Below are 13,674 nucleotides of genomic sequence, written 5' to 3' on the forward strand. Positions count from 1 at the left end.
TTTTAACAGGTAGTCAATATAGCATATTTTTAATGAGATATTAAAACTTTTTTGTACTGAGTCTTTGACATCTAGTGTGTATTTTACACTCACAGCACATCTCAGTTCAGATAACCACATTCCAAGGGCTCGGCAGCCACCTACGTCTAGCAGCTTCCGTGCTAGAAAGCGCAACCCTGAGGATTAAGACAGAAGGTCCAAGATGTGCGGGGAGGCATCTTCTCTGTGATTATGAAGGTGTTTAGGGGACCACAGTCTGAGTGTTAAGTCCACTCTTCACCCTCCTTTGCAGCCCAGTCTTCTTCCTACAAAAGTGTATCATAACTTCGATTATTTCCACCTACTGATGTGAATTAATCATCCCAAAGCACAGTTTTGCTTGGATTATTTCCTGGAGAGGATGTTGTTGACTTTGGGGAGGAGGTGATCATTCAGCTGAAACTTGGAGGGTGGGTAAGAATTAGCCAGCGGGGTCAGAGAGGACGACCTGAACAAGGGGGTTGCGCAGAATGGATGGGCTGGGGCTAGAGCAGACATCAGATCCCAAGGCTCTGCTGGGGTTAGTGGGGGCCATCCAACATTCGTCAGTAGGGAGTATGGGAGAAAGGCAAGACCAGAGACAAGGAAACTAGTGAAGAAAGTGCAGGTTCCAGAGATGAAGTACAGAGGGTCTGATCTAAGGCGATCATTCATTCATTCATCCGTTCCACAAACATTTGCCAAGTGCCTACTGCGTGCAGAAAACAAAGCAGACAAAATCCGTGCCCTCGTAGAACTTCAATATCTTGTAGGAAAGAAGGTAAATGGTGGGTGATGGAGGGTGTTCCTCAGTTTCAGATCTCACGGTGCTGAATGTGGGGCTATTCATTCTCTGAGACAGAGGTTCAGGAAGCAGAGCAGGTTCGGGAAGAAAGGTTTGGGTTCAGCTTGTCTTTTTTGACAAATGTTTGGGGTTTTTGGGGGACACTTCAGTGGAGCTGTGTGGCAAGCAGCTTCAGGGACATATTTGGAGTCAGGTGATCTGGAAGGTGCTGACTTGTTAGAATATAGGATCCATTCATTTGCTCATGCATGTATTTATTTGACAGCTACTGGGTAAACCTAGAATGTGCCATGCATTGTACTAATTGCAAAGGATTCAAAAATGAGCAAAACAGATATGATCCCTACCTTTGTAGAGCTTCAAATCCAATCAGGATCACAGCTGAAACAAAGCTCTAACCATCACATGGGAAGGGGTAAAGAGGAGGGGATATACAAACCTGTGAGGGAGGAATGGGGGAGTGGGCTGGGCCAGACTATCAGAGACCTTCGATACCATGCTATAGGAAGAGGGAAATCTACCTTGATCTGTTACCAAGCCCCGCCTCCCTGACAGTGCTCAATTTTGTCCAGTCCTCTCACCGCCCCTTCACTCGGTGCAGGCCACCATCTCCTCCTGGAACGGAGGGGACATGTTCTCCAAAGGGCCTCCTTGCCTCTCATCTCCCCCACCCCCACTATCACCTCCAATGCAAACAGAGTGAGTTTTCAAAATGAGAAGATGGTGTTACATTCTGCAGTAGGCAGAAGTCTAAGATGGTCCTATGATTTCCACCCCTCTTATGTTACTCCAGGGACTACGTTATGTTACACAAGACAAGGAATTCTGCAGATAGAGTTAAGGCTAACTAATCAGTTGACCTTACAACAGAGAAATAAGCCCAGTGAATCCACCTAATGAAGTGAGCCCTTTTTTTTTTTTTTTTTAAAGATTTTATTTATTTGACAAAGAGAGATCACAAGTAGGCAGAGGCAGGCAGAGAGAGGAAGGGAAGCAGGCTCCTTGCCGAGCACAGAGTCTGATGCGGGGCTCGATCCCAGGACCCTGGGATCATGACCTGAGCCGAAAGCAGAGGCTTTAACCCACTGAGCCACTCAGGCGCCCCTGAAGTGAGCCCTTTAAAAGCAGGGAGTTTATCCAGCGAGTAAAGGGCAAGTCACAGATACTCAAAGCCTGGGAGGTTTCGAAGGATTCAACATGCTGTTGCCAGCTTGGAGATGAAGTGGGTCATGTGGAAAGGTCCTAAGAAAGGCTTCCAGGAGTGGAGAGCGAGCTCCAGCAGCCAGCCAGCAAGGAAACAGGGACCTCACTCCTCCAACTGCAAGGAACAGCAGTCTACCAACAACCTAAGTGAACTTGCAAGTGGGATCCCTCCCAAATCCCCCACAAGAGAAGACAATCTAGCCAACAGCCTGCCTGTAGCCTTGGGACACCCTGAGCAGAGAAGCTAGCCATGCCATACTGGACTTCCTGACTTCCAGAACTACAAACTCATAAGGGCGTGTTAGTTCAGGCCACTGAATTTATGGAGATTTGTTCCACCGCCCTAGAAAACCAACACACCCCCTTGTTTCTAACCATCCAACAAAACTTCCTTGGCAGACTTGCCAGGTCTTAGCATTTGATCCTTGTAAGAGTCCTATTAGATGGGTTTTTTATTATCACCATTTCACGGGTGAAGAAACTAAGGCTCAGAAAGGCAAAATACTTTTCCTAAGGTTACCAAGCTAGTAAGTGACAGGGGGCAGATTTTCAGGGGGCAGAGTTCAGACAGTCTGAACTCAGAATCCACACTCTGTCACTTCTCACTGCCCTTAGAGTAGGTTCAAATACCCAAAAGAGGTATTAAAGACCCTTCCAGACCCAGCTCCTGCTCACTCATCTGACCTCACTCTTCTCACTCCAGCTCCCTGTACTTGAGTAACCGTCATGCTCTTGATTTCTTGACTTTCCACACTACACCTCCTTCTGCCTGGAATGCCGCCTGCCTCTTCCTTCTGTTTTTCCTTTGGCTGACCCAAATGGGGCTTTTGGCCTTGGGTAAGATGCCACCTCCCCTGGGAAGTCTTCCTTGCCTTTCCTAGGCTCAGTGGATACTACACCAGCATTCTCCCAGCAACTCATACCTCCCTTATCACAGCACAGGAGACCCTGTGTTGGACATGTTGACTCAGCTGGGGTCTTCACTAGATTGTGAGCTCCTTGCTGGCCAAGACGGTGATAGGCTCAGCTCCAAATGCCTAGCATTGTATCTGGAGCTGGTGCTTACTCAGTGAGTATTTACTAAGTGAATGAGTGAATGAAGAAAAGTGCTTTATTCTGGGGGCAATAGCAGCCATCCAAGGTCTTAAAGTAAGGGAGTGACCTTATCAGACCTGTGCTTACATGGGCAGAGGGCAAGTCTTGCACACAAAAGAAGATCCTCACCAACACGTGAGGATGAAAAAAAGTTCATTTACGCATTGGTCTCGGATTTCTGGGGCTGTGAAACTTGTTTCTTTTCTGGACCACACATGAATACTGGATATGGCAGAAACTGTCACGGTCCTGACTATTAGTGTTCTATGCTAAGTATCAAATGCTAAGGTGGAAGGTGGAAAAGAGCTTGTCACTGGGGTTTAGGCCCCGAAATCTTGCTAGAATTAGGTGACTCTGGCCAAGAAGGGTGTGCGAAGCCAAGGCTATATCGGGACATTGACCCTGCAGGGAACGTGGATCGGCCTCTGAAAACCCCACTCAACGCACAGACCTCTCCACCTCTAACTAGCTCATGGAACCGAGGGCTATCTACTTCTCCTTAAATATGTAAATATTGTTTCCTGATGAGGAGGGCTGGAGGCCTTTCGCGTTAGAGGCGGCGCTTACAGCTCCCAGCTGGAGGTCACGCGCTGCGGTGGGCGAGGCTCAGTTAAAGACGCTGTGCATCTTGGTTTTCTGGTCTGCACAAAAGGCACTTTCCGGACAGCACGGCTTTGAAGGACCGACGGGCTCCGGGAAAGGCGAGAAAATCAAGGTGCGTACAGCTAGCTCTACACGCAAAGGAGGGAAGCCAGTGGGCAGAGGGAGACGCAGCGCGGATTTCCCTCGTCCTCAGGCACGGGCTCCAGCTCTCGAGCAGAAGGGTCTCCCAGTCAGCCGTCGTGCGGACGCGAAACAGGGCGGTGCGTCCCCTGCAGGGGCCGAGATCCCCGCCTCCCGCAGCGGGAGAAAGGGGTTGCACTGAGCGCTCGCGGCGCGGCGAAGCTGCGAGGGGCGGGTCTGGGTGATGCCCCTCCCGCGCTCCGGCCTGGGTTCTGGGCGCTGGGGGCGGGCAGGGGAGGAGCCACGGGGGTGGAGCAAAACCTGGAGGCCCCGGGAATCTTGGGCAGAGCCAGAGCGGCAAGAGCCGGATCCCGGGCGCACAGCCCAGGGAGAAAAGCCCGCCGTCCGGGCCGAGCGCCGCCACGGAGTCCGTGCGCAACCGGCGAGAAGGGCCTGTGCCAACGGTTCGAGGCTCCTAGGCTCCTAAACCGTCGCAGAGCTGCTTGGCTGCCCGTCTCCCACCTACCCCCCTGCCACCCCGCCGGGGCCCAGACCGACCCGCCACCTGCGTCCCGGTTGCGCCATGGATCCTTCGGAGAAGAAGATATCCGTGTGGATCTGCCAGGAGGAGAAGCTGGTGTCTGGTCTCTCTCGCCGCACCACCTGCTCGGACGTGGTGCGGGTGCTGTTGGAGGACGGTTGCCGGCGGCCGCGGAGGCAGCGGCGGGGCCGGCGGCGGGGGCCGGCCAGCGACTCGCCAGGCCGGGAGGAGCTGCGGGAACTCCTGGACGAGGACGACGAGGACGACGATGAGGCGCTGCCGCAAGGCATGTTGTGCGGGCCCCCGCAGTGCTATTGCATCGTGGAGAAGTGGCGGGGCTTTGAGCGTATACTGCCCAACAAGACGCGCATCTTGCGTCTCTGGGCCGCCTGGGGCGACGAGCAAGAGAACGTGCGCTTCGTGCTGGTGCGCAGCGAGGCATCGCTACCCAACGCGGGCCCCCGCAGCGCCGAGGCGCGCGTCGTGCTCAGTCGTGAGCGCCCCTGCTCGGCCCGGGGGGTCCCGGCGCGGCCCAGCCTGGCCATGACCCAGGAGAAACAGCGGCGGGTGGTACGCAAGGCCTTCCGCAAGCTGGCCAAGCTCAACCGGCGGCGCCAGCAGCAGCCGTCGTCACCCTGTTCGTCCACGTCGTCGTCCACCGCCTCATCCTGTTCGTCTTCGCCGCAGGCCGCCGAGAGCGCATCCGTGGAGCGCATGGAGACGCTGGTGCATTTGGTGCTCTCCCAGGACCACACCATCCGCCAACAGGTGCAGCGGCTCCGGGAACTGGATCGCGAGATCGACCGCTATGAGGCCAAGGTGCACCTGGACCGCATGCGGCGACATGGAGTCAACTACGTGCAGGACACTTACTTGGTGGGCGCAGGCATCGAGGTGGACGGGCCCAGCCCGGGAGAGGAGCCGGAGGCGGCGGCGGCTCCCCTGGACGGCGAGGCGCAGGCGGCCGCGCTGGAGGAGCTGGCCCGGCGGTGCGACGACCTGCTGTGCCTGCAGGAGCAGCGAGCCCAGCAGGAGGAGTTGCTCGAGCGCCTCTCGGCCGAGATTCAGGAGGAGCTGAACCAGAGGTGGATGCGGAGGCGCCAGGAGGAGCTCGCGGCGCGGGAGGAGCCCCTGGAGCTTGACGGCAGCCACGACGGTGAGCTGCTGCTGGAGCAGGAGCGGGTCAGGACGCAGCTCAGCACCAGCCTCTACATCGGGCTCCGGCTCAACACGGACCTGGAGGCTGTCAAGTCGGATTTGGATTACAGCCAGCAGCAGTGGGACACCAAGGAGCGCGAGCTGCAGGGCCTTCTCCAGATTTTGCACACGTTGGAGCTGACGGTAGCGCCCGACGGGACTCTCGGCTCTGGGGATCCCTCCCGGGAATCCCGACCTCAGGGCCGCGCCGAGGTGTGGGTGGATCAGGCTCGCGGGCTGGCCAAGAGCTGTCCCGGCAACGACGAGGACTCGGATACCGGGCTGAGCTCTATGCACAGCCAGGACTCGGACTCGGTGCCAGTGTGCGAATCTCTTGTGTAAGGCGAGCAGGGTGGGAGTGGGGGACGACTCTCCCCACTTCCGCGCAGAAAGCACTGGCATGGCCCGCTCAGGGACTTGAAACCAGGTTGGGGGTGGGCCGGGGACCCCTGCCAGGGAGCAGCGCTCCCACTGGGCCGGGGACGGGGGAGCGGGGGGGAGGGCTGGGGACGCCTGTCCTGCGCTCCTCTGGTTCCCCAGAGAGTAGTGAGGGGTGCGGGAAAAGGGAGGCCAGGTCTCCGTTCCAAGCTCTTTCAGGGGAAGGAGGGAGGAAGGTGGTGAGAACCTTCCCGTACTGGAAAACAAAAGCCCCAGGGAAACTGACGTGGTCCGAACCCATTTTCAAAAAAAGAAAAAGGAAAAAAAAAAGTATTATGAAGATTTCAGCAATCTTCTGTATGGGAAGGACTGATGGCAGCTAGAACTTCAGTTTGTGGTGCAAAGTGCTTTTAAAAGAAACTCTTGGATGAAAAGGAAATTCCTTGAATGTTAATTGTGACTGTGAACGTGTTAAAACTAGCCAAAGAGGAGCACTGGTGTTGGTCTCAGCCTTACTTACATCTCTGATAAAACCCACAGGCACCCAAATCCTGGCTCTTTACATTTCTGCAGATTGGAGAATTGCCCATCTGCTAAACTGTCTTACTTTCTTTCAGAGGCTGAGCTGTGTGGCCGTTTAATGCTGCATTTCCTCCCTGCAAATACAGTGTGTGTTCAGATAGAATCCCTTCCCTAAAATAACCTCTTATTATTACAAAAGCCAAACATAAAGCTTTTGAGAGAGAGAAGCGTGGCAGACACAGTCCCTGGTTACAGTTTAATCGAGGCTCCTTGGGATTTGCTGCTGCAAAGGGACCTGCACTGTCCTTTCTTTCCACTTCTGCTGTCCCTTCTTGTATGGAATCACTGTTACTCCAAGAAGAAAAAAAAGGGGGGGGGGAATGCAGAATTCAAGCGAAGTGCGACTGAAGTTGCTATTTAATGAGCACTCTGGTTGAAACTGAGACTTGAAAAAAAAGATCTTTGTTAGTGTTAGGCTTCTGAACCAAGCTATATGATTAAAACCAACCATGACCTCAAGGTACTTTTCCCCAACCCAAGTCCAACTTCAGTAGCTTTGGTCAAAGATTCAGTAGTTACTTGTCCAAGCCTAAGTGGAAAGTGCAAACATCAGGGTTTACCAGATAAGGCTCCCGAAAGAAAACATAAAATAGAACGGTCTAATAGTACACCTTGGGTGAGTAATTTGATTAACCGGGGCACGCAGCCGTAGATAAATGCATAGGAAAGTGGGCTTAGGGACGACTTGAATTACTCTTGCCTGGTTCATACCTTTGAACACAGCGGGAGATACAAGTGTGACACCTCTCTCTTGCTAGCTGGTGACCGAGCCCCTGTGGGGACGCAGTGTAATTGTTCCAGTTATTTCAACAGAAGTGATCAGTTGTAGCTGGCTGTTGCCCCATGGAAGGAGCCTGTTGGCGGCGTTCCCTCTGGAGCTCCGTACTTCTGAGGAATGTGGGATCTAATCTCTCCTGAGGAGGTCCTAACAATGGGGTGTGTGTGTGGGGCCAGCCTGCTCCAGAAGCCCGGTATCCGCCTAACGATGGAGGGGCAGGCTCCAGTTTCAACACCACAAGTGAAGATAACTTAAAAGGTCTTGCTTTATCGAGAAGTTTCTTTTCCTTGGAGGGCTTCTCTGTCTACTTGTTGCCAGTGGGGACCTGCCCACCTCACCCCCTTAAACCATTTAAACCGTTTCCTTTTTGGAGACAGCCCTCCTATCCCCGCACTATTGCAACACACGTGGATATTTCAGATTTTCAAGTAAAATGAGAATGAAATGGCCGTTTTCTTAATTGATGTTTTCAAAAGACATTAGCTGGCATAATTATGGTTTTTTAGTCTCGTCGGATGCAGAAAATGTCTGCGTTTGGTCTTGAGCATGATTAAAATGAGAAGGGGACCGAAAGAAAGCCACTGTCCCTAGACGATCATTTGATTTGGTAAACACAAAACCTAATGATAGCTTCCCTTTTGAGGCAGAGGTAAAATCCTCATCAGAGTGTGACAAATGCTACTTGTCTGAATGGTTTATGTGGGCAATGGGCTGACCTGGTGGTTTTAAAATTATTGTGCTTTCCCCCCCCCCCCCCAGTCCCCGAGAGTGGTAGGGAGGTGGTTCTTAGATGTTTATTAACTCAAAAGGGAACACAGAAGTTGGCAGAACAGGACTGCCTGGCAGAAAAGGGCTGTTTTCTTATTCACTATTATTATTTTAAACTCTGACAGGCCGCTGACATCAGCAAATATGCCTGAAGCCTGTAAAGCAAATTAAGCCACATCACAGGGAGAAGGCCTGTGGGATTCTCTAGTGCCCTTCCTGTCCTGTCCACCTGAAGATACTTCTCCAGTCAACTCTTCAGGCAGTGTGGAGGCTCTGTTTGTAGCAGAGGGCAGGCAGCCCAGTCTGCCCATTTCACCTTTCATCCAAATCAATTATGTCCCCAGAAGGCACTCTCTGTGTGGGTAGGAGAAAGGAGGGGGGAGGGGGGGTGCCAAAATAGAAAAAAGACAATAGCGCCTTTTACTAAGAGCTTTCGCAAGTCTGAGAGAGGTGGCGTTTGGGCATAAAAAGGACCAACACAGTGCCTGTGCCTAGAAAGTGCTTCATGGGTGCTAGATGCTGAAAAAAAAGTTATTTCACTTAAAAATAATCATCCTGGCACAATCACATTGAGGTGAAAGCATCAGCGCTAAGGATGTCAGAGCCCCTGGGAGAAGTGCCCCCTGTGCTGGTGTCTGAGCAGAACAACGGAGATCCTGGGGAAGAACCAGCCAACTCGTGGAGGACAGGACAAGGCCCCATCCTTGCTGGGAACTGATAGCCTGTATCTTGGCTTTGATCTTAAGTAGCCCCTTCTCAGTCATCTCCCAAACCAGAGCGATTTCACCTGGTATCTCTGTGTTCGCTTATAAAACGTGAGGACGATGATTGGCTAATTAGAGAAGTTAAATACTGTGGTCCTTGGGACGAACCTGAGAAGAGCAGAAGTAAAAAAGAAAAGAAAGAAAGAAAAGCACCTTTTTGATGTGCTCGAAATCCCATCACCAAAAGCTTATTATCACTGTCAAAATTTGGCATATTTTCCTTCCTGACCTTTTGAATTATGAAAATTTCGTATGTCACTTCTTTTTTTAAGAAAATAACTGAAACGAGGTTGTATGGATGCTTTTAGGCTCAGGGTCTGACCATGTAAAGGCTCCATCCCTCTGTTGGATGTTCCATCGTGCGTATAACTGTTCTCATGTCAGTAGGTTGTTTCTGAGATAGATATATATATATATATATATATATATATATATATATTTTTTTTTTTTTTTTACTATTATAGCACAACACTGTGCTAGGCTGGTAGGCTGCTTTGGGCATGTGTCCCTTTCCCCCAGTAAAACAGAAAGAGACTTCCCAGGTCAAAGAACACAAACATTAAGGACTTGATACTCAATCGCCAAATTGCTTTTGGAAAGATTTGTTCAAATAACAACCTGCTGTGGGTGATGGGGCCCGTTGCCCCACACCTTGGCTTTCATTAGATAGTACATTTTGTTAAGAAAACATTTTAACCAGAATTAATTAATTAGTACTTTGGGGCTCCAGGAATGCAGGGCTGGCAACCGCTGGCTTAAAATACCCTTACAACAGAAATGTGAATCGTCTGACCAGAAGTGTGAAGAGGATATGATGCTTTCTCTCCTTCCTGTTTTCCTTGTCTTCCCTGAGCACCTGCTTTGTAATAGCGATCTGGTCTCATATCAGAGCTGGCCAACAATCGGTCTGGGCAGGGGGGCCAAAAACTCCCCATGAGCAAGAGTGGGAGAATTAACACGTAAGAGAAACAGATTTACAGAAAGCAAATATTCATTAACTTTTTTTTCATCTTGAGTCCATGAGAAAAGGTTATTATTAGAAGGTGGTGTTTTAACATGTATTTGATTTTGTGCTTCTCCCTACCCACTCCTATTAAAAATTATACCAAAATAAAATAAATACATCAGCCCAGTATTAACAGCCTCTAAAGAACAGTTTTGCTTTTTTCTAGGAATTTCTTTCTACCTATGACATGACACCTGAGCTTATCTTTCAATTCTTGGAAAGGGAAAATTTGGCCATGAAAATTTGTAAAATTTCCCATGTGGAAATGTTTGGGAAATGGATTGTCCTACACAGAAAGAAAGGAGGACGAGGAAAAACTCTTTGCTGAGTACTTTCCAAATGCCAGATCCTTGTGCTGAGTATCGTCCCATGAATTTCCTCTGCATTTGTCTTGTGAGAGAGAATTCTCTAACCTCCAGGTTTTACAGACAAAGACACTAAGACCATCTAGCTGGTAAGTAGCAGAAGCAGGACTTAGACCCTAGCCTGACTAGAAGACCTGTGCCCATTTTGCTCTGTACACCGGGCAGGTCATACCCATGAAGGGTTTGGCATGTCAGGAGAAGAGATTCCTCACACGTGCTAGAGTGTTGGCCCCAGAAGGGCCTCAGAGTTGACCAAGACTTGTCCAAATATTTCCACCAGGATGGTGGAGTGACTTTCTCAAAATCATGGAACCAGTAAACATCTCCTAGGTGGGGATTTAGGAAAAGATAAAGGAGGAGAAATTGCTGTGTAAATATCTGGGCATCTTTCTGTCGGAGGTGAAGTCATTGCCAGTGGAAAAAAAATTCTCCCCCCAAATGAACACCCTATGTATTGGCATGGAATTTTCGACTGAATGCCCTAAGGGCACAGGTGACTAGTCAGAAATGGGGACTTCTCAGCCTTCGGGGCAGTGTGCTGTTCGCAATCCCATCTGGAAGGTGGTACCATGGCTGTGATGAAACTGTCCTCCCCCACCCAGTACCCCTCAACCCAGTCCTCCTGGGCATTTTTAACCATACCTCATTTCTGGTTGAACCTCTGGACACCTGAGGACTAGGGTGGGGGTGTCAAGGGAGAGAATGTTGGGCGTTCTGAGGACTCCCGTCCTGTGGACTTAGGCATGCACACTTGATTTGGGGCCTCTGTGGCCACACTCATTCCCCTTGAACACGTGGATGGCTTTGAAGGACTGCTGCCCCAGCCTCTGCCCCTCCCCCCCATTCCCTTAACAATTTTTTTTCTGTCTCAGACCCCTCCAGCATTCCCCATAGCTTTCAGGATGAAATCCACCTTTCTTAGCAGAATTTATCAGGTTGTTGCTTATCTAGCTCAAGACCCTCCCCTGCCGTCAAACCACCGAAGCAAACAGATCCCGTCTCTTTCTTCCGGTCACACCACCACCCTCTGGTTGTGCAAAGCCCTTTTCCTCTTCAACTTCATGATGCCCTTCGTCCCCCAGTTCCACCCCGATTTCGCTTCTTCCTCCCACCAGCAACTGTTATTCTAGTGTATTTAATCCATGACCTTCTGAACCACCTTACATATTCAGGGCTGTCCTGTTGCACACCTCCAGGGGGCTCTATTCACATTGTGGTCTGCAGTCATGCTCCAGAGGGCACCATCCCCATAGGAAACTGTGTAAACGGTAACCCTGAAGTTGAGCAGTGTGCTAGCACAATACCTTTGCTCATGCGTGTATATGTAACTTCGAAAGTAGAATGAAGGGCTGCTGGGTGGCTCAGTTGGTTAAGCATCTGCCTTCGTCTCAGGTCATGATCCCAGCATCCTGGAATCAAGCCCCGCATCGGGCTCCCTGCTCAGTGGGAAGTCTGCTTCTCCCTCTGTGCCTTCCCCACCCTGCTCAGGCACGTACACTATCTCTCAAACAAAATCTTTTAAAGAAAAGTACAATGAAATGATTGTGTGCTTATATCTAATATACATGACCTTTATTGGACCATAAAGCTCTCTATATTTCTTTTTTATTTTTTTCACAACACGATGTCTGTGGGAGCACGCTGCTCTCTAATACATAAATCTGGTTCATTATTTTCTGATCGGCATGGTATTCCATAGCTAATGTCTACATTTCTTTGCAAAGGAAACCTAGGTTGTTACCAAATCCTTACTTTCTCAAACAGTGTTACAATGAACACAGGCAGACCTCAGGGGCCCTGTGTGAGACTTTGAGATTTAAAACCCAGAATTTTGAGCTCTCCCAATGGCTGTGCCAAGTTAGGCTCTTCCTGGCCGTCAAGATTCCACATTTTCCCCACAGCCTCTCCAGTACTTGATATTAGCCAGCTTTTTACATTTTAAAAATTTGCTTTAATTTGCATTTCTTTGAATTCTAGTGAAATTAACTTTCATATGCTTATTATCCTTTGGGTTCTCCTTCTGTTTATTGCCTGTTGTTATCTACCATTTTTCCTTAGGGTCTCCCTTTTCTGGGAGGAATTTGCAGAAATTCCTACATGTTCTGAACATTAATATCTTGTTAACTATAAAGCACGTATAAATATCTTATTCTAATTTGACTCTATCTTCACTGTGTCTATGGTAACTATTGATGAAAATGTCTAATTATAATATAGTTAAATGTAGTACTCCCACATCCCCCTATGGTTTGTGGTTTAAGGTACTTTTTTTTTTCCTAAGAGAATTAGTTTTTAAATTTTTAAAAAGATTTTATGTATTTATTTGACAGAGAGAGAACACAAGCAGGGGGAGTAACAGGCAGAGGGAGAGGGAGAACCAGGCTTCCCACTGAGCAAGGAGCCCAATGTGGGGCTCAATCCCAGGACCCTGAGATCATAACCAGAGGCGAAGTCAGCCACTTAACTGACTGAGCCACCCAGGCGTCCCTGGTTTACAGTTCTTATTTAAGAAATAAAGTCACAAAGCTAGGCTTCTATATTTTCTTCTATTAACCTCATAAATTTTCTTTCTTTCTTTCTCTCTTACTTTTTCCTCCTCTCCCTTCCTCCTCCTTCTCTCATTTCTTCATCATTGATTAACTGGAGTACTTCTATATACTCTTCCCTTTATCAAGTGTCACTCCAAAGGGCAGTTTAAATCCTGAAAATCCTGAAATATAGAATAAAAGCAACATTCTTAACTAGTGTTCAAAATAATGTAGTTGATCACTAGCACTCTCCAAGGTGACTAGTGGGTCTTCTTCTTCTTTGTTCATCTTTTGGGGGATCATAATGAAATTTAAAATATTTTATGTGTCTCAAACCACGGTAAATATTGTCCCATCTTTGGCCAGGGGAACTTCTTCAGCTTGGCTTCTGGATCCTTTTCCTAGATATTTTTCATAGTCTTTGAGAGCTTCCTTTGCTTTCATGTGTCAAGATGTTCCAGGCTCGTACTGTACCTTTACTGTCCCAGACCTGAAATCAGCCATCACTAAGCAGAGTCTTGATTTTTTTCAATGGCAAGTGATATTTAGAAACCACAGTCTGGGTACTAACAATGTTCATTGCCACTGGGTTGGTGATGGCTTTTAGGCTTTTCTAGTAGAAGTAAAAGAGTAAATACATTTTGTTTCCTTTTAATTCTTTTTTACTATGGTAAAATATAGACAAAACAAAATTTATCATTTAACACTTGTTAAGTACACAATTTATTGGCATGAATTACATTCACAGTGTTGTACAGACATCACTGCTATCTGTTCCCAGAACTTTTTGATCATCCCAAACAGAAACTCTGTATCTATTCAAGAATAACTCCCTATTCTCTCCTCCCTCCAGCTCGTGGCAACTTCTGTTATCTTCTTTGGAGAAATATCTTTTCAAGCCCTTTGCCCAATTGGATTGAATT

General features: G+C 48.9%; 1 protein-coding gene across 1 annotated transcript; it reads left to right on the forward strand.

Moving 5' to 3' along the window:
• The first annotated feature begins 3,767 nt into the window (after positions 1 to 3,767).
• RASSF10 (Ras association domain family member 10) lies at positions 3,768 to 9,987 on the forward strand. Its single transcript, XM_059136567.1, has one exon. The coding sequence runs from the start codon at positions 4,428 to 4,430 to the stop codon at positions 5,922 to 5,924; it is 1,497 nt and encodes a 498-aa protein (XP_058992550.1). The 5' UTR covers positions 3,768 to 4,427; the 3' UTR covers positions 5,925 to 9,987.
• The last annotated feature ends 3,687 nt before the right edge of the window (positions 9,988 to 13,674 follow it).

Source organism: Mustela lutreola, chromosome 1, assembly GCF_030435805.1.
Source record: "Mustela lutreola isolate mMusLut2 chromosome 1, mMusLut2.pri, whole genome shotgun sequence".
Lineage (NCBI taxonomy): Eukaryota > Metazoa > Chordata > Mammalia > Carnivora > Mustelidae > Mustela > Mustela lutreola.